At 40.4% G+C, this 24803-nt stretch overlaps 1 protein-coding gene across 4 annotated transcripts in view; it reads left to right on the forward strand.

Annotated features, from left to right (window-relative positions):
• Positions 1-24803, forward strand: part of DOP1B (DOP1 leucine zipper like protein B) — a 63536-nt gene that overhangs the window by 18911 nt on the left and 19822 nt on the right. For 3 of the 4 annotated variants that reach the window (XM_077927328.1, XM_028727137.2, XM_077927329.1), the window contains 18 exons: positions 82-196; positions 2207-2327; positions 3013-3132; positions 3905-4001; positions 4688-4879; positions 6403-7093; positions 8635-8906; positions 10848-11000; positions 12186-12286; positions 12871-13061; positions 14806-16423; positions 17136-17247; positions 18116-18301; positions 20159-20284; positions 20589-20723; positions 21349-21404; positions 24527-24631; positions 24733-24799. In XM_077927328.1, the coding sequence (XP_077783454.1) occupies positions 82-196; positions 2207-2327; positions 3013-3132; positions 3905-4001; positions 4688-4879; positions 6403-7093; positions 8635-8906; positions 10848-11000; positions 12186-12286; positions 12871-13061; positions 14806-16423; positions 17136-17247; positions 18116-18301; positions 20159-20284; positions 20589-20723; positions 21349-21404; positions 24527-24631; positions 24733-24799 (4458 nt within the window). The remainder of the gene's footprint in view (positions 1-81; positions 197-2206; positions 2328-3012; positions 3133-3904; positions 4002-4687; positions 4880-6402; positions 7094-8634; positions 8907-10847; positions 11001-12185; positions 12287-12870; positions 13062-14805; positions 16424-17135; positions 17248-18115; positions 18302-20158; positions 20285-20588; positions 20724-21348; positions 21405-24526; positions 24632-24732; positions 24800-24803) is intronic. The other variant, XM_028727138.2, reaches the window with a different exon arrangement.

Consider the following 24803-nt stretch of genomic DNA (forward strand, 5'->3'; position numbering starts at 1 on the left):
TAAGATTCGAGTAAGTGACAATGTTAATGCTATTTTTGCTTCCAAATTCAATATTTGATTGTTTTAACATTGTTTTAACAGGCGTTGATTGAAATACTGCATCAGAATTTTGCAGAATCTGACTTGGAGGAACAGCATCATGCATATTTGAGACCATTCCGCATTCTCATAAGCCTACTTGACAAACCTGAAATAGGTAAGAAGGAAGTCTCTCAAGAGAACTAATACAAAAATATACTTGGCTACGGTTTATTTGTTTTCCATTTGTTCTAGGTTTGTGCCTTTAGCAAGCATCTGACTTGGGATGACAAATCATGGTTAAAGAAGAAAGCTAAAGACACTAAGTCACAGCTAAAACAAACCATAGGTAAAGGTAAAGGGACCCCTGACCATTAGGTCCAGTTGTGGCTGACTCTGGGGTTGCGGTGCTCATCTCGCTTTATTGGCCGAGGGAGCCGGCGTACAGCTTCCGGGTCATGTGGCCAGCATGACTAAGCCGCTTCTGGCGAACCAGAGCAGCACACGGAAACGCCGTTTACCTTCCCGCCGGAGCGGTACCTATTTATCTACTTGCACTTTGACGTGCTTTCGAACTGCTAGGTTGGCAGGAGCTGGGACCGAGCAACTGGAGCTCACCCTGTCACGGGGATTCGAACCGCCAACCTTCTGATCAGCAAGTCCTAGGCTCTGTGGTTTAGCCCACAGTGCCACCCGTGTCCCTAAAAGCAAACCATAGCATAAAACAAACCATAAAACAAACCATAGCCAACAACAAACCCTGACTTCAGAGTGTTGTTTGCTGGTTATAAACAAACCATACCAATTAATAAACCATGGGTTAACATTACATGTGAAGAGGCCAATAGATGGCTAAGCAAAACAAAAGGCAAACTTTACACCTTCTTTGCCAATAGGTAGCAGGATGTCTACTCTTACCATGATGAGTCCCAATAAGGCTTGTGCCCAGATCACTAGTCATGTGCTTCAGTATGCCTCCAGGATATGCAGGAAACACACTATGAACTGACCTTTGTTTTGTCCATATCAGCTTTATGGCCATAGCTTCATATTGGTTTTTAAAACCATCTTGTCTCTAGATTATGTTCTGAATGGCTGTCAACCTTGGCTGCTTGAGTAGCTCTTGTGGATTTCTATTGTGGAAATAGCATTTCTATTCCTAAATGTTTAGAAGTAACTTCCAAACTAATGTTGCATTTTCAGGGTCTCTTATGGTTTAACTGTTAGATGTTCTGCAATCCTGCTTTTTCCTTCTCTCTCATGAAATAAGGAAGTATATTCCATTGGTATGAGCATGCTACTGTTACTTCACTTTTAAAAGCCTGACATATAATAGAAAAATACTACCATTATTTCATACATCTGTGCAATATTTAAATATAAGAGAACCTGTGGCATTATTTCTATCCTTTTGAAATATTGCTTGAACAGCAAGCAAGATCTTCTCTCAAAGTATTGTTTGAATTTATTTTGAGGAAACCTAGTGCAGATGCAAAGAAGCGCTAGCCCTTCTGCTTTCAAAGGAACGGGTTGTATTTGTTGTTTGTTTTGCTCTGAGTAGACCCATTGAAATTAATGAACATTACTTACTTGGCAGCGTCTATTCTTTGAAACTCCCTGCTTATTGACATCAACCTTGGATGTTCTCTTTTCAGTGCCTGCTTAAAACATTTTGTTCAGATAACAAATCTGCGGTAAGGGGACAGGCCACAATAGTAGCTCAGAATAAATGGTGTATAATATGAATCGTTGCAGTCATTGCGGGGAGGGGGGGGGATACATATATTTCTAAGTACTTGCAGTGGGTCTTGCTGAGGAATATGAAATAGAAGAAAAGCTCCTGAAAAATAGTTGTATTAGTTTGTTGCAACAAAAACAAGGATCCGTTGCTTTAAAGGCTAAAATGTAATGCCATAGGCATTCTAAGCTAAAGCCTACTTCATCTGATGACCTGAGACCAGTACAGTACTCAGCTTCTCACTAAGAATATTAAGGTTCTAGGAAACAATTTCTGATCACATTGTCGGTTTTTAATCATTCCAGTAAAAATGGAACAGGGCTTGACAATAATCTACATAATTCATTGAGCCACTAAGAAGTTGGGTTTCTATTTCCTCCTTTTCTACTCTGAAATAAAATATTGCCACTCATTATGATCAGACTTCATTGTATCTTTCTTTTGTTGAAGGACCACCAGTTGTTGCGGATTTGTTTCTTGAAGTGATCAGAGCATTCTATTCTTATTGCAAGGATACACTGGGTTCTGATCTTAAACTTAGTTACAGTCAAACAGGAAATGTCCTTACAAGGTATGCTTTGGTCTTTCTTTTTCTTTTTTTGCTCTGACATTAATCAGGTGCCTAAAAAACACTACTGGGATTTGTTTTATCTCCCCACCCCCACCCCGCTCGTTTCCTGCTGACCATGACTATTGTGTCATTGCATTTGAGTACCCAAATTAGCATTTCCCTGAAAGTAAATTTCATTGAAATTGAGCATTGAACTAGAATGGTTAGACAGTTAATATGTCGATCATTTTTTTTTTATAGGTAGTGGTGAGTGAGCACCCCTGCACTCAGTTTAGAATGGGCACACTGCAAGCAAATTGTAATTAAGGGTTTGGTTTTATTTGAGACTGCATCAAGCTGAGACCTCTCAGTTCTCTTGATGATGACATAGGGGGAAATGGCTGCAGGGCCCCTTGTTGGATTATCAGCTGCAAAGGTCAATTGGAAATGTAGGTCCATTGATGCTGGTAGTCCAGTAGGGCTTATGGTATCATGGCAACTACAGTACATAACCCGTCTTGTGGTCAGGATGCTGTCAGAAGCATATGCAGCAGAAATCAACAACAGCCGATGAGACATAGTTCCCATTACCCTGCTAGATTTCTTATTTTGCAATATATATTTGTTCTTTGACTTCTGTCCTTATTACTTCAGAATGCTTACTGCTGAATATTTACTACATTTGTTTGACTCTTGCTGTTTTTAGTGCAATCAAAGAAAACAAGAATGCATCTGAGATAGTTAAAACAGCTAATCTGCTGATCACATCCTTAAGCACGGATTTTCTCTGGGATTATATGACCAGATGTTTCGAAGACTGCTTCAGGTAGCGTGCGCACTCTCTCTATATATATATATTATGCTGTTAGAGTTAATCTAAGAGTCTGAACTTCGCTACTCATTCTTGACCTACTATGTGTTGTATGTATTTCCTATGAAGTTTTATTGCTGTACACCACTGTAATACATTTTTGAAAAGCATTAAAGGAATCTTTCAATAGTCATATATTTAAGTAAGTGAGTGAGTGAGTAAGTAAATGGCTGAGAGAATGGTAGAACAAATTTGAATTAAATGAGTTGGTTACTTTACCTAAAAAAATATTCGATATATCCTTTTGAACCTGTTGGACAGTTCAGTTGAAGATAATGTTTGAATCTTAGTTTTGTTTGTTTATTTATTTCATATTGTTGATGAATTGCTTCCTATGAAATTTCTTTATTTAACAATAAAAGCATAACTAACCGAAAGAATAGTTTTCATATGCAGGTTTTTAAAATCTTGTTTTGTTTGTTAACTTTTTATCTTATTAAAGGGAGTCAGGTTAATTCATCCTTGATCCGTAAATGTGTATGCATTTTCATGTCTTGGCATACAAGATCCTGGCCATTGATATAATGTATAAAACTTAGGGATAATATGCTGCTGCAGTGTTCACTTTCACATCTCTTCAATGCTTGAGCTTTATTACATTTCAGCCATAAATATCGAAACATTTCTTAGCTGCATTTCTACCAAAAGTAGCAAGCAAGATAAAACATCAATGCAGTTCAGTTTCTAAAAAAGTTTCTCAAAACCACGCTTTCCCTTTCAATTGCAGAAATAAATCTATGCAGACACAACTTATGACGAGGAATGTTGCAACCGTTTCAGAACTCTGCACTCTACTGATATTTCTTCTAGATGTAATACCATTAGTAAGTCAATTTCCATGTGTATCCCTGCAAATAAACTAATTATTAAGAAAACACATTTTTAATTGCCAAATATCTGATGGTGCATGGACACATTTGTCATTTGAAAAGTGTTTTTTGCATACTAGTCTTGTCCTTATTATTTGCTCAACTTTTATGACTTAAGTCTCACACATCTATTAAAGAGCTGTGGAATGATAGGTTTTGTTCGATGTTTTGTACATTTATGGACAGCTTTTGTGCCCTAGAAGAAAACAAAAGATTGATAATTTTAGCGGGGGGGAATATGCAATAATCTGCAAACTTGTTTTTACAACCTCGTTTAATATTGGATAACTATGTATGTGCTGTGTTCTTTAGCTGTTCTTTAGGTTCAAGTAAAGTGACTTCTCTAGGGTCTATAAATTATTTTATTAATTATTTACTTAAATTATTTAATATAACCTGCCATTCTTCAACAAGGCCCAGAATGTTAGCAACATGAGTAAAAACAGTTGTTTAAAAATGACATCAAAGTGTACAAGAATCAATCTTTATTTTAAAATGTTAACATAATAAACAAGATTAGAATAAAGATGTAATTGATTGCATGTATATACATAAAATGTAATAAGCAAGAAGAACTGATTTCTAAATTAAATGTACGTCATTTCAGAGATTTGCTTATTTGAAATGTCTTGTTTTTATAGGAACTTTATTCCGAAGTGCAGTCTCTCTATCTGCCACAGATGCTCTGCTGTATAGTGCAATCTCTCCTTGAAAACATGGAAACACTAAGTTTACCAGAGCTCACTCATGCCTTAAGGACATGCTTCAAAGTACTTAGCAAAGTGCAGATGCCCCCTGCCTACCTAGGTACTGATACAGGAAGCTCAGACACTGTAGGTATTAAGAGATGAGTTTATGTCTATAATACATTTTGTGAATTGATTAATCAGATTGTTAATGTGGTTATTCATTATGCTGTACTGTAGTTCTTATGCTGTAATGGGACGCTTCGCCTCCCCCCACCCCACCCCACCCCGCCATCCTAAGTATTAAACTAGGTATCAGTACTATGTTTCTTGCAAATAACTCAAATATGCAGTTTGACTTGTCATGTCAAGAGTCTGATGCTCATGGTGGCTTTCTGCACTTGGCCCCAAAGGCTGAATATTCAATCTCATACATTATGAGAGGTGTAGGTGCTTCAGTACAGTATTTTGCTATAATAATATTAATACTGGAATAACCATCAACCAGTTACAAATATCCACTTCTCAGGGAAGGTAGTGGAGAGTTTGACTTTTACAGGGAGCAACCTTGCTCCTGCTTCTAGATCTCTTTGAGGCTTTCAGTACCACTGACAGTGATATGCTCCTGGACCAGCTCTGTGGGATGGGGATTGGGGACACTGTGTTACAGTGATTCTGGTCCTATCTACAGGACCAAGTCCAGAAAGTTGTATTAAGAGATTGCTTTTTTTGCCCCCTGGTGGTTACATTAAGGGATGCTGCAGGGCACTATTTTATCTCAAATGGTATTTAATATTGATATGAAGCTGCTGGGAACATTCATGCGGGCAAAATGGCATCAGTACTCTGAAACTCAGCTCTTTTTCTCCGTAACATCTGAATTTGTGTAATACTTAAAGCAGAATATGCCTTTGCATTTAAATAGCACAAGGATAAAGGTAAAGGGACCCCTGACCATTAGGTCCAGTTGTGGCCGACTCTGGGGTTGCTGCGCTCATCTGGTTTTTTTGGCCAAGGGAGCCGGCGTACAGCTTCCGGGTCATGTGGCCAGCATGACTAAGCCGCTTCTGGTGAACCAGAGCAGCGCACGGAAACGCCGTTTACCTTCCTGCCGGAGCGGTACTTATTTATCTACTTGCACTTTGATGTGCTTTCAAACTGCTAGGTTGGCAGGAGCAGGCACCGAGCAACGGGAGCTCACCCCGTCACAGGGATTCAAACTGCCAACCTTCTGATCAGCAAGTCCTAGGCTCTGTGGTTTAACCCACAGCGCCACCCGCATCCCTGCACAAGGATAGTTCCAGACAAATTTAAATCCTCACTGTTCTCTATCAGATTTGTGTCTTTGTTTCATGTAAGGCAGTGTTCCACCCCACATCTGTTTATTTACTTATAAAAATATTTATATGCCTATAAAGAAAATAGCAAAGTAGTTCACAACTGTACATAAAGCCATACAATAAAAACCATATAAAAGGTTTACATCAGAAATTGGATAGCTGTTGTGGAAATATTTATTTCTTGTTTGCTTGCACAAGCCTGATGGAATAGAAAAAGTTTTTACCAGGCATTTGAAACATGCAGTTAAAACATGCAAGGATGTTTTAATGTTATTCATGTATGGTTTTTGTATAGAGTAAACCTCAATGTTCACATTTGGGTTATTTCAGAGCCCCATGAGGGAAGAAAACCAGGAACTGACTACAGAATCCAAAGTGCTCCAGAATGAAGATGACGCTCTTTTTCCTCCACTCAAGTCTGAAGACAGTGGTATAGGCCTTAGCACTTCATCCCCAGAGTTCTCTCAGCACTTGAGAATACCTAGGGTAACTCCTGAGAAAGATGATGTCTGGAAAAAGGGTGGAAGCATGCAGAAGACCTTGCAGTGCATCCAGGAGCTGGTGGCAAAATTTGCCAGCAAATACGTATTTGTCGTTCATCTACAAGATCCCAGTAATGGCAGTGTTCTGCCAGTGCATTCAAGACAAGGGGAGAAAAAAGGAAACCATTATCAAGCTGCTGGAAATATTTCCAAGAAAAGGAGCTCATGGGACTCCAAGCAAATAACTGTGCCTCAGTTTAAGCAAATGCTAACAGACCTATTCACTGTCCGAGGGTCATCTTTTAAACAGAAAGATCTGGATCCTCCATCTCCTTCAGAAGAGCTTGGTGGTGAAAGGGGGAAAAAGGAAGAAGAATGGGACATTGACCAAGTTATGCTTGACTTGGGAGATATGAGAGAAGACTGTAGAGAGGCCTTTGCAGCTATGTGCTACCTCTTATTGGATTGTACTACATTCCCTGTTTATCTTTCTGAGGAGGAAACTGAGGAGCTCCATTTGTCTCTCTTTCAAGTGCCTGGTAAGAGGAACATAATTTGCAGAAGAGTACATAATAAGGCAGTGTTGTGTATTCAATAATCTTCCATTAGAATTGTGCAAAAATAGTAATGTGATAGGGCTCTAAATTTGTAAGTGTAGGGCAAGGACCAGTTAAGGCCTAGGGCATGTGGCTTTCAGAGTGCTGGCAAAGAGCAAATAAAGCCCTGAGTGAAGAAAGGATAGCCAGGTATGTGTTGGGCGGATTGAAGGTTAAAGGATCAAATAGGCACAATCTCAGATTTGCCAGTATTTCGTTAAAGTGATGTTTTCTGAAAGAGCTTGTGCTCTTTGACTGCATTCCAATGCATATTTACCTAGGAGTAAGTCCCACTGAGCATAGTTGGACTTATTGCTAGGTAAATGTGCATTCAGACCTTGGTTGCTTTCTTCAGCTTGGCATGTTGAGGTCTGGATGAGATCCCTGTCTAATTTGCATTTCCCATGCACAATTGGCCAATGACTTTCAGATGAAAAATGGGTTGATACTTCTATCATCTTGTTTAGTAATGTGTCTAGCAATGTAATGTACTTACCTAGTAATGTTCTTTAGATTGTGTGTACCGCCAGGGCTCTTAAGAAAGAAGACAGAGATATCAGTTTGTTTGGAGAAAGTACAAAAATATATTTTAAAAAAACTTTAATGGGATAAAAAGCAACCCCAAAGCAGCCCAAAGTGGGCTAAACATGTTGAATAACTAAAGAATGTTGACTGTTGGTTAGAAAGGAAAGTGGTGGTTGGGGGGGGGGGGAGGAATGGCTGGGCTGGCTAGAATCCTGAGCAGGATCACATCTATATTAGAGAAGGGCAGAGCATCTGTTTTGCAGACAGAAGTCCCCATGATCAATCCCCAGCATTTCTGGGCAGTTCTGGGAATGTCCCCTAGAGAGCTGCTGCCAAGCAGTGTAGACAACACTGATCTAAATGCAGCTTCCTATGTACCTATGCACTCATATTATTATTATTTTTTAAAAAATTATTGGTTTTTCAAAAAAAATCAAACAAACAAACAAACAAACAAGTGAACAAACAAACATAAATCTTCACTATATTTAAACCAAACTTAGTGACATTGTTAAGTGACTTCCTCGTACCCCCCTGGTTGAATTTCAGTGTATATCATTTTAACGGTTTCCCAACACCAGTATTCTTATAAAATTAACTTATTCACTTAACATCTTTCTCTCTTTTCAATTCAGCATTACAACATATCAATTCATCACATTACATATTAAAATCCTAAGCCTATCTGGTATTTACAAGCTTTTCCAATTACATATTTAACTAAATAGTCTTTAAATTTCACCCATTCTTCCTGATAATCCTCCTCCTTCTGGTTGCGGATTCTTCCAGTCAGGTTGGGTAGCTCCGAAAGTACCTATGCACTCATAGGTGAAGGATGCATTGTAAAATTTTGTGGCACTTGCATATGTTAAATGATAAATGTTTGTCAAGGGGACAAACTGTTCCGAATAACGATTGTACTAAAACTGGAGGTAAAACTATTTGTCTGCTCTCCTCAGGTGGCTGTGAATCCAGTTTCCCCCTGTGGCTCAAATCCCTGATGACAATATGTTGCTGTGTCAATGACTGCCACATTCAGAATGTGTCCATCTCTGTACTGCTAGAAGTAATTAACCAATCCCAGTCATTGGCACTGGTTATTGAAGACCGAGTAAAGCGGTATAAAGTTCCTGGGCAGAACCCCTTCTTTGGAAGGCTGCAGATGGTCACAGTTCCTCCTATTGCACATGGGGTTCTCAAACTTATTTCGGAAAAAACTGATTTCTACCAGGTAATGTACTAAAATGCATGCCAAGCTGCATTATAAACTTATAAACTGCATTATAAACAATGTGTTGGGCATTGTTGTTTCCATAGAAATGGAATGCTTGTAATGTGCAAGTGGCTTAATGTTGTTTACTTGATTCTATCTAGCACTTGCGCCTCTTAAACAAAATGGCAACTGCGACCCTGGAAGAGCAGCCGTAATGGTATTATGGGGTGGGGAAGGGAAGGGAAAGGAAAGGAGAGGAAAAGACATCAACTTGCAGAAATAGCATGGGATGATACTCACTAGAGGCACAAAAACCAAACTCTATTCAGGGTGAAGGTAGCTCAGCATTCCATTCTCCAGTGCTGTTGGCCAAATCAATTCAACCGGCCAAGAAAGTAAATAGACACGTCCTGCTGAAGTACAAATCATTGCCCATTTCCTTGCCGTGTTAACTTTGAAAAGCACTTACAAATAATCCTTAGAAACAATTCTGTATTCAACTTTGCTTCACAGTCGCATAGAACTAGTAAAATACAAAACAAGAATTATATTAATGCACACGCATATCCTGTGGGGGCTTTGCTTTAGCAGAAAATGATTCTGCTCGTGCAAGTTGGGGCACCCAAATTCTGTCGTTCTTCCTTGCCTGCTGCAGTGGGGCAGGGAGTTTATGTGCGATGAGAGTGCGCTGACTTGCTTTCCACTACAACAGAGTGAACTTGGAAAGAAAGAAATTGTAACATTTTAAAGAAATTATTATATCTTAACTGCCCTTTAAAACAAATGTGCTTTCAAGTGGTATTCATCACCTAGATTATTCTGCTGTATAGGGGTGTGGGGTGGCGCTGTGTATGTTAAGGGTATTAATACCTAGTTACTGTGAAATGCATTTTTGCCCTATCAAATGGCATAGTTTGACTCGAGGTACAGTGGTGCCTCGCAAGACAGAAAACCCGCTAGACGAAAGGGTTTTCCGTTTTGGAGGCGCTTCGCAAAACGAATTTCCCTATGGGCTTGCTTCGCAAGACGACAGCCCATAGGGAAATCTCCGGGACAGCGGGGAAGCGCAGCGCGTCTTCCCCACTATCCTCGGACCTCCACCCGCTGCCCGGCTTCGGAAGGCTCCTCCGAAGCCGGGCGGCGGGGCGGGAACACCTCCCCCCGCAGCCCGGCTTCGGAACGATGCTCCGAAGCCGGGCAGTGGGGAGGGAACACCTTCTGAAGGCCGGCGGGGGGCAAAAGTCTTTGTTCCCCCCTGCCTGCCTTCCCGGGAGAGTGGAGAAACGCAGCGCGTTTCTCCGCTGTCCCGGAAGGCTTTTGAAGGCAGGCGGGGGGGGAGCAAAGACTTTCGCCCCCCGCCCGCCTTCAGAAGAGGTCCTGGACCTCTTCTGAAGGCTGGCGGGGGGCAAAAGTCTTTGTCCCCCCCTGCCTGCCTTCCCAGGGGCTTTTAAATCGCCCCGGACAGCGGAGAAGTCCTCCACTGTCCCGGGGCGATTTTAAAATGCCGCCCTTCAGCATTTTAAGATCGCCCCGAACAGCGGAGAAGTCCTCCGCTGTCCCGGGGTTTTTTTAAAATGCTGGGGGTGGGAAGAAAAGCCCTTGTTCCCCCCCCCCCCCAGCCTTCAGAAGAGGTCGGGGGACAGACTGTCCCCGGACCTGGTCTGAAGGCGGTTTCCATAGGAACGCATTAATTGATTTTCAATGCATTCCTATGGGAAACCGTGCATCACAAGACGAAAAACTCGCAAGACGAAGAGACTTGTGGAACGAATTAATTTCGTCTTGCGAGGCACCACTGTATACTGTTTTCTGTGTTCACATTATCTTTCGATTGCATTAATAAACATGGTGCTGTATGATGGTGTGTGGTATAGAAAACCATGAACTATTTTCAGTAACACAGATTCCTTTAAACCTGCCTGAAAGTGTGGTTGTTGTTTTTTTTTAATTTCACTACAGAGAGTTGCTCAAGTGCTTTGGAATCAGCTAAACAAAGAGACGAGAGAGCACCACAACACTTGTGTAGAGCTGTTCTACCGTCTTCATTGCCTAGCTCCATCTGCTAATATCTGTGAAGACATCATCTGCCATGCATTGCTGGATCATGATAAAGTAAGGTTTATTAAAGGTTGTATAGCCTAACACAGCACCCTAGTTTTGTGGGGCGGGGCGGGGGGCATATCACAATCACTCCTAGAACAGATTTTGGGGGAGCATGTGTATAGAAGGGAGAAAGTACCTTTGCCCGAATAGAAATCTTTGCTTGATAGGGTGCACGGGTTAGATACCACCTTATGCTTTTGGAATATCAGTGAAATATATTTTATGTTATACTGGAGTTGTTTTGAAAACTGTGATTAACATTCCTTTCTGCTAAGACTTTTAAGAGACTGTTAGACCCAGATTGATACTGTTTAAAAATAAATAAAAAGGTGCGAGAAGATTAAGGAAGATCAGTTGTGTGTGGTGGAACATATGCCTTGCATGTTGAAGGTCACGGGCTCAATCCATGGCATGTCCAGTCTGAAAAAACAAAATGGGTCTTGAGTAATGGAGCATTGACAAACCAATTGGAAACTCCGGAAGAGTTGCTTCCAACCAGAGTAGGCAGTCCTAAAGTGAATCAGCCATTGGCTTCATGCAGTTTCAGACAGTTCTTTGGCGGCTGCCCTGTTAGATGTGGCTCTTCTGTCCAGTAGACAGATGCTGTCTCAGCTCCACTCTTGGACTAATCTCCTATCCCTCTTGAGTAAATATTGGTCAAAATCTTCCTTCTTACACTGCATAGGCTACCTGTAGCTCTAGGTTGGCAAGCACTTTGGGTAGCTCATTAGGGCAAGGACTGAAACCACAGTTTATATTTTATCCCTTCTTCTGGGTTTTGAGGAGTAGATGTAATTAACTGGATAATGAAGAGCAGATTTAATTAACCAGCCTACTTGCTAACAATACAGTGATTTTCTTCATTTTTGGAAGCATAAGTAACCACATGTTCACTATAATCGTTCCATCAAGACTTCATATTTCTCAAACTCAAAGGAAATAGAGCTAAGCTTTTATAAGAATATAATGATTCATTTCATTCTGACTACTGCTATTTTCAAAGAGATCTCAAACATTTTTCTTGTATTGAGGGGCAAGTGCACATTCATCAGAGTATTCTTGTCTTTCCATAATTATCACTAATTTATGTAGGCTGCAAGGCTGCAATTTTAAATCTATGTAGTTGAATATCTCAAACTAGCTCATAAACATTCTTTTTGTTCTGATTTTGCTTTGGGTTTCTTTCCTCCTAAGGGGACAAGGCTGGAGGCACTGTTCCGGTTCTCTGTCATGTGGCATTTGACCAGAGAAATCCAAGGCAGCAGAGTCACTTCCCACAATCGCTCTTTTGATAGGTATTGCTATTACTTTTATGTCTATTTTGATGGTGTAGGTTTAAATTACATTTACTTTTGGTCATTGAACTGAAAAGACTACAGTTTCATATGTACCCAAAATGTACCTAAGCCAAAAATATTGTTGTTGTTTTTTGATGGGCATCTTTAACATTGTGCTTAGCTTGTTTTCCTATAGCTCTATACAGAAACCTCCCACATTTGCACACTTAAGCTTGCTTTCAACCCATTATTGCAGGCCAGCCATAGCTTCTTCCCTACTTGATGTGAACATCCATACGTGTGTGTGTGTGTGTGTGTGTGTGTGTGTGTGTGTGCGCGCGCGTGCGTACACACACACAAACAACATTCACCTGTTTCTCCAATTCAAAGATTCTTGTGTTCACAACACCACCATAGAGGTTTCATTTTCTGCTGCTGGTCCTTAACAAACAAATTGAAGAAGGCAGAGAAGGTTACTATTGCTGGAAAAGCTATTTTAAAATTGTGTGTCCCTTTTTGTAAACTAGTCTTCCAGCTCAACATTTTAACATAATTCTAGCCTTGTCACCTTGAACAAATATTACTGTAATTTCTCCATCCAGGTCTCTGTTCGTTGTGTTGGACAGCCTTAATAATTCGGATGGAGCTATTGGTGCTGCTGCACAGGGTTGGTTGATACGAGCGCTGTCACTTAATGATGTTGCACGAATTCTGGAACCCATCCTTCTGCTTCTGCTTCATCCCAGGACACAGCGTACCTCTATTCACTGTGTCAAGCAGAAAAATTCAGCAGGTAATATTTCACTTAAGAAGATTCCTTCGCCTTCAGGTGAAGCATTTGGTCCAGCATTTGGTCTCCCAATAGATGCCCCTGGAGAGCCTTCTAACCATGCACTGAAACACATCCCCCCCACACACACACGGCAATGCTATATTTAATCCTGGAGGTTTCTTTAGCCATCAAGGCTAGCAGGAAGTGATAAGTCTTGGCCTTCCATGAACGCTTCCAATTCCCTTTTCAATGTGGTAGCTATCACCACATTTTTTGGCCATGAATTCCATAAATTACATGTTGTGGGCAGTATATTTCTTTTGTATATCCTGAAACTACTCCTAGTCCTTTTCATGGGCTGACCCAGCCTGTAGTAGTATGGGAGCAGGAGGGGGGGGATATTTGTTAGGCATGCCACCTTTTTGTCTAAACAGAAACCCCAAGCACAGGAAATGTTGGCCTCTACAGGGTTGAAGTCTAAATTTGCCTTCTATGTAGTACACCTTGACTTAGCTGTGCCTTAGCATTTGCCTGTAACAGGTACCGTGTGTGTTCCTCCCTTCATATCATCACACAGAACTCAGTATCTAGGGGTGAGTCTCAGACATTTAATTCTATTTTTTTTAACTAATAAAAATTGTTTGGCATTTCAAAAGAAGAAATAAACAATATTAGTCGATAACATAGTAGACAAGCATATGAAGGTCATGCATAAACAAGATAGTTCAGAATCCAAGGCATTGATAAAAAGGGTTGAGGTTAAATTTTTAGTTACCTGGATGAAAGCAGTGATCCTCTCAGAAGGAAAGCACAAAGGAATAGCCCAGCAATGGCAATATTTATATCCAAATTTCCTGTGAAGACTTAAGGTTTATTATACATTAATATAATTAATTGTTATCTGACCCAATTACTAGAGAGAAATAAACTATTTTAAAAGAGAGGCTATAAATCCCCAAGTATATCTGGCTACATTAAAGAAATGCAATAAATCCCAGCATTTAAATCCCAGCATTAGTATGTCTGATCATAGTCTAAACAATGTTATAACTTTTGCACATAGCAAAATACTTGGTGTGTGTCTGAGCATACTAAGAGTTGTCATTTAGAGAGTTTATTTCAGCTTTGCTGTCTTTGTGAAAACAATATTTCCTGGCTAATTGGGTACAATTAGTAATTTGTAGCTTTTATGATAGGTGTTGTCCAGCTTAGTTATTGTTCTAGGGAACAATTTAAAGGTTTATTGTTTTAAGATAGGGAAGGGCAAACCAGAGGATCAGTATGTGAGCATGGCTTATCTCTCATACCTTGATGTGTATATGAGCATCACAAAGATACAAAAGGATGCCATCATTTCCAGTGTAAGAAGTCCAATTTGTTAAATATCATAATCTACAAATACTAGCCAATACGTGTTAATTTTTATTTGCTGTATTTATAAATGGCTGCCCAAGAACATTGTACTCTGGGTGGCTGGCAAATAAAATGATAAAATATCATTAAAAAGGGGTTTGGAGCATCAACAATTTCAGGCCAAAAGAAGAATAAAATCAGACACCTAAAACTATACAGCAGATAGACATTGCTTCAGAACATAGGTCCCTTAACAACACTCTATTGTGAACACATGGCACAGTTGCAAAGAAAGAGGGTCACCCGTTGTGTTCAGATACTGGGACGTGAAAGCGGCTGCTGTCTGAAGGCTGCACCTTCACTACTGAATGAGTGGTCACTTTTTTAGAAAGGCAATTTTGCTTTCTTTCAGAAGACATGCGTTTCTGGTACAAAAAGAAAAAAGTCCCTTTCCAGAAGTCCTTGGGGCGTTCTGAAAGCAGCTCTGAAGAAAGTTTGCCACTGAGCCAGTTTACAACTGTGGACAGGGAAGCCATTTGGGCTGAAGTTGAAAAAGACCCAGAAAAATGCCTGCTTAAAAATGAACTGGCTGTAAGTGATCGTTATCGGTGTGCAGAAGCTTCACCAGATGTAGACGAGGAGGATAATAGTGAACACACAGAGTCTGCTGATACCAGCACTGGACCTACCGATAGTGATAATACATCATCCTTTTCTCCTTCTCTGGACCAGCAGGATATGAGCAATGACGAGAACTACAGTGGCTCGACAGACGACAAAGAAAGCATGAAGCTCGTTGGCTCTTCTAATGTTTATCCTCCTGAAAGTTCCAAATCCAGCACCATGCTCAATCTGGTACGCGCAGATTCTGAGAAAACTCAAGCATCAGAGTCTCTCTCAAGCGATGACGAGGTGGATTTGGAGCTTCAAGCCCTTACCACCGCTAGGTTGCTAAAACAACAGAAGGAAAAACAGGAAATGGCCGAGGCTCTGTTTAAGCACATTCTTTTGTACCTGCAGCCGTATGATTCCAAAAGGGTCCTATATGCTTTTTCTGTACTTGAGGCAGTACTCAAAACAAACCCTCGGGAGTTTATTGAAGCTGTAGCCAGCACTAGCATGGATACTAGCTCCACAGCTCATCTGAATCTCATCTACAATCTTCTAGCCCGCCACCAGGAAGCTCTGGTGGGACAGAGCTTCTACGGAAAGCTTCAGACTCAGTCACCAACCGTGTGTCCCCATTCACTGTTAATAGAGTTGCTGACATACCTGAGTCTGAGTTTCCTGCGCTCTTACTACCCTTGTTACTTAAAAGTGACTCACAAAGATGTGCTTGGCAATAGGGATGTCCAGGTCAAAAGTGTCGAAGTCTTGATAAGAATGATGACGCAGTTGGCTACAATGGCCAAATCATCGGAGAGCAGGAACACAGAATTTATACGCAACTTGCTTGGCAGATGCAAAGTTCAAGAATTTGTCCTCCTTTCTCTATCCGCTTCTATGTATGTAAGTCAGAAGTGCTATGGACATACAATGGCCAATAAGACTAATGGGTTAAGTGAAGAGTGCATCCTTGAGGAAAGCCTAATCAACTTTGGTCCTGATCAGATTTGGAGCGAGCACCCGTTGCAGATTGAGCTGCTTAAACTTCTGCAAGTGTTGATAGTCTTGGAGCATCACCTTGGACAGACTCAGGAGGAGGTGGAAAATCAACCAGGCCTATCTAAGGAATGGCAAAAGTCACTTAACTTCCAGGAGGCCATTAGTGCAATGCAGTATGTGCATCCACACCCTATAACCTCGCAGGGATTATTTGTGTCTGCCGTAGTCCGAGGCTTGCAGCCCGAGTATGGCTATGGCATGCATCCAGCTTGGGTGGGTTTGGTTGCATATTCCTTGCCATTCTTTGGGAGATCTTTAGGTTGGACAGTGGCACCGTTTATTGTACAGATCTGCAAGAACCTGGACGAACTTGTCAAACAGTATGAATATGAAACTCTGAAAGTGCCACCAAAGTCATCTGTAAGGTAAGAGAATGTTGTTAATAAAATCTGGCTTTTTCATGTTTAGCTAATTTAGCTGTTGGTCAGTATGGCTCATTTTCTATTTGTAAGTTTCCTTAAATTATTTGTTTGGTTTCTTGGGGAGGGGAAGGATGTAGGAACATAAGAAACTGCATTTATATCAGGTCTGTCTCTTGACTTTCTAGCCCAGTATTATCTACTCTGGCTCGCAGCAGCTCTAAGGTCTCTGGTAAGAGACCTTTCCCAGCCCCAGCTATCTGACCCTTTTAATTGGAGGTGTCTGGGGTTGAACTGGGCAGCTGATCTATGCACTGAGCTATGCAGGCAAGACTTGTTTCAGCTTCTCAGTTCCACCAGTAGGGGAAATGTCCCACTCAATTCTTGTGGTGTCTCAATCAGAACAGGCTTTTTCCTGCCACATTTTCATCATCTTGCAAAGTTTGTCTGGTATTCCCCCCACCCAAAAACCACTGTTGTCCCCTCCCATCCAGGACAGATAATCTACACACAGCTCTCTCTTTGCTTTTACGAGTTAGCCAGTGGGCAAACTCTCCCTAGATAGCAAAGCATCAGCAGATACTGTAACTGGCTGGGTGGATTAAAAGTATAGCGTGCAAAGGAAAGGTTCTAGCTTAATGGAAGTGAATGCCGGCTATCCACTAATTTCTTTACAAGACTGAAATAACCAACTGAATTGTTAACTTTCTCCCCAAAGCATAAATTCTAAAAGGGAAAACATCACACCAGATTATCCTCTTACCCTTTTGGAAGGACTAACCACTATTGGCCATTTTTGTCTTTTGGATCATCCAAATCAAACCAAAAAGGTAATGATGTTGTTGTTTTTCTTGCTTTCTTTTGCTGTCTAATATATACGTTTGACAGGTGATGTTTCCAATTATTAAAGAATATCCATTCAAACTATGTTGAACTTTAAGGGTGTTATAGGATTGAAACCATGACAGCCTCATATTAGGAAAAGATGGAATAGTGAAATCTTGTCAGGTCAAGATAAGCCACAGTTAGAAATTTCCTTATGTGACTGTGAAAATGTTCTTCTGTATCAATTTCATGTTTTCAAAGATAACTACTTTGAGTTTGTGATTTAAAATGCAGCCGGGGGAACAGCAGGTATTTTAGTTTAAAGTATGTTTATATATTCTATGCCTCAATATACTATGAGATGTGAAATGTGGCCAGACATTTTTTTAAAAAATTGAAATCCCATATAGGATTTTCTTTAAAATATCAAGTGAATATGCACCTGATTTATTAGGTGATATTGAAAATCTTTCCTGCCAACACATTTCATTTTCCACGTTATTTTTAAATCTTATTGCAAAGCCAAGAGGCTATCCATTATCAAGGTAGTAATACTGCTGAAACAAATTCTGATTTGGAACCCTTTTTTTGAAAATTATAGGAAGTGGTGGTGTGTAGTGCAATTGTTTGTACCCCTATATATGCATAAACAAGGCTAAGCAAAAATTATTGAATGAATTTTAAAATGTGTTAAAACAGGGTCTGGTTTATAATGTCATTATTGCAAAGAACACCCTTACTTATTTTTTATATATTATATTCTTTAGGATTTTGAATGTGTTATTTCTTTCCTGCATATCTGTAGTGTGGGTGATCTCCAGTGTTGGTCATATTTGGATTTAATGGATTATTTATTTATTTTTGTATTCCCAGTCACCGTGGAATGTTGACCCTATAAACCTAAGAAATGCCAGGAATGCCATTTTGGAAGAGTTTCCACGTATCATTAACACCATGTCTCTCCTTTGGGGTGTCATAAAAAAGGAAGATTCTCAAAAAAGACCAGCTGACTTCCTTGGAACAAAAGGCTCTTCTTCAGTTTACTTTAAGGCAACCAAAGTACGTAAGCTTTATTAAGCCTGGGTGATCTGTGGGCAGGTGCACCACAGCTGGGAAAATCCTGTCCACATTTTTCTGATAAGAAGTTGCTTGGGTTAATAGGCATTTTTGGAAGTGATTGGCAATGCTTCTGCAGCAAGCCATAAAGTTCAGGTGCCTACACCATTGAATATCTGCAGATGTAGTCAACCACTTTAAATACATCTCTGTTTGTCAGAGAGTCACACCAAATACAGAAGAGGCTTTTATCCTTAATCTGCATTGCTGGTGTCGACCCAGGATGTGGCACTGTGTAGGATCTGTCATCACAGGGGCTCTGCCTTGTAGCTGCCCCAATGACAGCACAGGCTATTGAAAGGCAGCCACCAGCAATGCCTGGTGTAAGGCCCCCAAATGGGGGGGGGGAGGGTGGACTAGCCCCATGGACAGTAGCCAGAGACACGCCTAATGTAAGCCTCAAACTAATAACCCCCTACACACACACACACACACACACACACACACATCCCATCCACTCTGGCCAATGCGAATGCCAGAGTTACGGATTTCTACATAAGAAAAGGCTTGCTGGATCACACCAAAAGCCCATCAAATTCAGCATCCTGTTCTTGCAGTCACCAGCCAAGTGCCTGTGGAAAGCCAGTAAGCAGCACCCAAATGCAACATCACTCTTACTTGTGCTTCCCAGCAACTGGTAGTCACTGATAGCCTTTTTGATAGCAATAGCTCTCCCACTATCCTTATCCCCACAGCTCCCTTGCTGGGAGTTAGAATTCCTCCCTGAGTAAACAAGCCTTCAGGAAATTGCCTTGGTATAAAGCACATTTTGCATGCACGCAACACCGTTATTGACTGTGTTTTCTCTTTTTTTAAAAAATAATTTTTATTAACCGACCAATAAAATCACATCACATAAATTCCGAATTACAAAGCCGAATTTTAAATTTTTTGTTGGGGGTACCCATATTTCAAGTTCCGAAGGGGATTCCAATCATCTTCTTGCTGCTGCATTAATGTCCACAAATCTGTCCAAATAATGTTCACAATTCTATCCAGTCCTATCTTGCTGTTCCCACATCTCATCTTGTTATTTTCATATATTTTTCTTTTTTCTCTGTGATCTCTTCTGATAATCTCCTTAAGCAGGTAAACACAAATTATAATCCTGTGTGATTTTTTCCATTCGTCCAATAACCATATCGAGATGGTTTCCATATATCATCACTTCCATAAATAAAAGCACTCTTTCCATCATTAATCTTTACAAATCTGTCGCCTTCTTTAGTCCTATGAGGAGGTTCGCCCGCAGTATGAAAACAGATGCATTCCTCCTCCCAGACATAAATCTTTCGACAGAACTTGCCAAAATGGCGACACTGTTTTTTACTGCGTCATCCCAAAGCTCTTGTACTTTTCCACGATCTCCTTAAAACATGCTTTTGGCTAGAAATTATCTCCACACAGTCTTAAATCATCCATCTTAGGTCATTTAAGATGCATTTCTGACTTGTGGGGGGGGGGTGGGTTTACTGGTTAAGCACATAGAAGAAAGAAAGGAAAGTCCCCCCCCCATCCAGTATTGACTGTGTTTTCTCAACAGCAACTGTAATGTTCATTTTCAGAAGCAACTTCCAGGTGCCACATGGAAAAACTGTTGCATGATAAATTCTTGCTTATAATGAGAAATACATGCACAATGAGAATTTAGACTCTTCCCCCCCCCCCCCAGTATGAGAACAAAAAGTGTGATTTAAAAATAGTGAGCTGCTTATGACATTTTATCAGGGCACCTGTCTGTAGGAAAACAAATTCCATCCAAACCCATTCTAGAATAAGTGTTTGTTTTCTTTTTTATAGACGTTGAAGAATAAAATCCTTGACTTCTTGAATCCCCTCACTGGGCAGCTTGGGGTGCAACTTATAGCTGCAGTAGCAGCAGTGTGGAGCAGCAAAAAATCTCACAGGCATCAAAACAAAACAAAGGTAAAGGAGAAGAAGAAATCACAAATGTGGTGTGATAAATAGTTCATTCCCCTGCCCAATGATAAGGGAAAACTTCAAAACATCTAGAGGGTACCAGGTTGGCAAAGACTACTTCAAAGCATTTGCCACGCGCACCCCCCCCCCCCCCGCGCGCGCAGTATGCCTGGTTTCTTGTTTTTCCTGTGTCTGAACACCACAGTTTCAGCTCCTGTGCATGCTTGTAGAATAGAACCAGATATTTCTGAAAAGGCATGTTACAAATCAATATATAAGGGGTGGTCCTTTATGTATGTTTTTGTTTCAGATTCCTCCCGCAGCTAGTGCATCTCAGCTTATACTTGTTGATCTAGTTTGTGCCCTAAATACTCTGAAGACAGACACTATATTGCAGCTTGTAAAAGAAGTTGTAAAGAAACCATCCCAAATCAAAGGTGAAGAGGTAGGTGTTGTTTTTACTCTGTCTATCATCTCTGTTACTCACAAGTTAGGAAGTTTCAATTGCTCATCAGCCTACTATATCAAGGTTAAAAAATGGATTATTCATGGTTGTCCCCACACTCCATGGAAAGAAAAGGCTGTAGTTCTGAGAGATATCTTAACCTAATAAATTCCTTAAGTTGATTAGTTCTTTAATGAAGAAGTTAGTGAGAGGATAAAATGAGCTGAAAGGTGGGAATAGACCAGGAGCTCTTGGTTTTTGCCTCATCACTATTTAAAGGATTGTGAGCAGCATACAGAATTGATTAACGTTCAGATTTGGTCAGTCACATAGTAACTTGAGGGTTATCCAAGACAGTAAACAAGAGGGTATATATCTGGGATAGCATGGCTAATTTGGGATCTCTATTCAAACCCAAGTGTCTTTCAAGGAACTGCAGGTGTCCTTGGTTTTTGTAAACAACTTGTAGGAAATTTTAAATTACAGTTTTATTTCTACAAAACCACTACTTAGAAGCAAGTCATCACTGAAATAATTTGTAGATTATTTTGCCTGTAATATGTTTCAGTTTGCGTTATTGTGTTTTCTTTGGAATTGGGTAATAGGGTTTTTTCTTTATTTCCAGAAATCTTCTCTAGTGGATATCCCAGTGCTCCAGTTCTGCTATACTTTCATACAAAGGTAAATGAGCTTCTAGGCTGTTTCTACATTTCTACTTCTTTTTGAATCCAGTAACTACAAGCATTAGGTGGAACGCAGGTGGCGCTGTGGTCTAAACCACTGAGACTTGGGCTTGCCGATCAGAAGGTCGGCGGTTCAAATCTCCATGACAGGGTGAGCTCCTGTTGCTTGGTCCCATCTCCTGCCAACCTAGCAGTTTGAAAGCACCTCAAAGTGCAAGTAGATAAATAGGTACCGCTCAGGCGGGAAGGTAAACGGTGTTTCCGTGCGCTGCTCTGGTTCGCCAGAAGCGGCTTAGTCATGCTTAGTCATGCTGGCCACATGACCCGGAAGCAACCGGCTCCCTCGGCCAATAAAGCGAGATGAGCGCCGCAACCCCAGAGTCATCCGCAACTGGACCTAATGGTCAGGGGTCCCTTTACCTTTAACTACAAACATTAATGCATTTGCTTTCTATTCTTTCCTTTTTTTTTTAAATTGCACAGCATGCTTACAGTGATTTTTTTGGTCTTGATGCTGAGGAACTATAGAACTACTTTGTTCAAATAGCAAGAACTGCAAAAGAGTTAATACAAATAGCTCCCAAGTGCCCTATTGTTGCAGTAAGATATGGTGAGCAGTAAGAATGATTAACTATCTAATTAACAAGCTAGTCAAAGTGTGCACCTCTACAAGATTTGCTGTGGTTTTCAGTTGAAGGCTGCTGGTCAAAAGTCATCCAAAAATGCAAAATAGAATGAGAAGGGAGCTCCAAACCTGCAAGCTGTAGCATTTAGGAAAGAGGCTCTTTGGTGAGAGGAGGAAAAACACCATGTAGGTTGAAGGATTGTGAAAAGGACACAAAATCAGCATAGAAAGATAAGGAGTACCACATCTTTGTTTTCATTGTAAAGACTACTTTCATTTCAGATTATTTCCAACACTGAGGTCATTGGTTCTTTCTGTCTTGTTTCACCTCTGAAGAATGTACTTCTCCTTTAAATGAATACTTAATTTATGACAACAGTCTCCAGATTCTGGACTGTCTATTCTTTTCATCTTCATTGTAACCTGACCTCCTTCAACTTCATTATCATAACTGGGTCATAAATATTGTTGAGACCCAGAAGAGGAATCTTGACACCATTTGGTACCTGGCTGAGAGAGAGGTTGTAAATCTTTCCCCTCCCTTTGTCATCCTAATTGCCCAAACTAACAGTGTCTACCTCTAAACAGGGAAAATACGCTCTTTAAAAGAAAAATAGTAATTCTGTAGTGTCCCATATGGTGGGATTTATTAAAACATTTGGAACATTTCAAAACTTAGACCATCCAGCCCTCTCTCTTAATAAAGTAAAATAAAAGATTAATTTCTCCTGAGGTACAAAGTTCCCAGTTTTGACAGCAAAGCAGTGTCAACCTTCCAACAATAAAACTGTAAAAGAATGACCCCCTGTGCTCAAGAATTTAAGGAACCATAAAAACTCCTTAAACTCCTTAAACTAATAGAACATAAAAGAAGGGAGATTGACTCACTAGAAATTAATAGGACAATGATCAGCATCCTGTTCCCAAAACAATGTTTTTACAAATTTGAAGGGATAAACCCCAGGCTACAAGCAAACAGATGCAGGAAAAAATCACTCAAAACAAAAATACATTGCCTCACCCAGAAGGATGGCAATGTAACATTCTCCTCTAAAGAAGTAATCTTAGAATTTGTTGAATTGTACTCAAATATATACATCTCACAGAAGCTGCCCAAACAGGGAATTAAAAATTTCCTGGCAGGATTGCCCGTGGCAACCTTATTAACAGCAGAGGATCAAGAATACATGGGCAGCTTTATTACCCCAGAGGAAATAGAGACTGTCTTCAAAGACCTAAAACAACACAAAGCCGCTTGCCCAGATGGCTTTACAGCAGAATTCAACAAGAAATTCAAAGAAACCCTGATGCCCCACATGACTAGCCTGTTTAACGACATCATAAAGGGGTCCTAAAGCCTGGTGCTCCTCCTTCAGAATAGTCTCTATCTCAAAGTTGTTCAAAGACATCCACAAAGTAGAATCATACCGCCCATGTGATACTGACACAAAAACTTCACCTAACAATAATGTACCAAACTGAATGTAACTGACGAAGGACTCAACGTTTTGAAAACTGAATGTACATTAGTTACTCATAAAAAAATCTTTTAATAAAAACACAAAAAAGAATGCTTGGCCCGCATCTTTTTGCTCCCAGGCCTTGTGGATCACTATTACTTCCTGAAACCAAACTTTGCTTCACACCATTATTGGGTCTGCTCCCTCTGCACAGAGCTCAGAAAATAAGTCCAAGAAGGTCATAATTAACAACGATTTCAGTCCAATCTTGGACACCTACATGATTGTGTGGAGGATTGTAAGATGTCTGGATAGGGGACTTATGCAATTCATGTGATAGGTACAGTATTGATGCACAATAAATGCTGGCTAGGAGGATGACGCTTTGCTGACTTTAGTTTGGCATTGCTTTATTTTTCTTTGTACATGTTGACATATTGCATGAGTGCAACAAACATGTATCACGCAGATACAGTTTTCAATCAGCTAGCAATCATTACGTGCTTGCAACAATCTCATTTACATATTCTGTGTGCAAAACACATGGTCCTTTTGGTGTGATTCAGTGCCCTTAGGGTCAATAGTGCTCTTAGGGCCAATGAAACAATTTTTAAAAAATTCTTTCCTAAATCATACTTTTATTATTGATGTATCAGATATTATCCATTCTGAAACTGGGTTTTTAATAGGGTACCCAACATAGTGTATAGCTGAAGGCAGTGTTCCTTTGTCATTGTAAATGTCCCAGAAATGTATTCACTTAGGGATTCTTTTATTCCTCACTTCACCATGAAGGCTCTGAAGTAAGTTAGAGCACTTGTGTATTCACTGCTACCTCAACGAATTGCATAAATTGCCCGACAGCAACAATATGTAGGAATGGTTAATCTTCAACATAAAACTGAACTAAATAGCCTTTCCTGTAAGCCCCTATCTGATACTTGCTGTGTGCATGGTTTCAGTATTTTTCAGCACTGGAACTGATGGCTTTGTGGTTTTGTTGTTTTTTTTTGGTTGTTTTTTTTTCCCCCTCAGACTTCCTGTCATAGCCTTGCAAGAGAACTTCCAGTCGTTGTTAGGAGTGTTGAAGGAATCTGTGCAGCTGAATTTGGCACCACCTGGTTATTTCTTGCTTCTCAGGTACGGCAGCAACAGTTGTTTTTGCACACTACAATTGTAGCACACTCATAGTGTACACTAGTAGTGTAATGGTACACTAACTTGGGCTTATTCTTCTGCAGCACTCTGAATGATTTTGTGACTAGAACTCCAAACCAGGAAAACAAGAAGGATCAGAAAGACCTGCAGGTAC

Source organism: Podarcis muralis, chromosome 4, assembly GCF_964188315.1.
Source record: "Podarcis muralis chromosome 4, rPodMur119.hap1.1, whole genome shotgun sequence".
In the NCBI taxonomy this organism is placed as follows: domain Eukaryota; kingdom Metazoa; phylum Chordata; class Lepidosauria; order Squamata; family Lacertidae; genus Podarcis; species Podarcis muralis.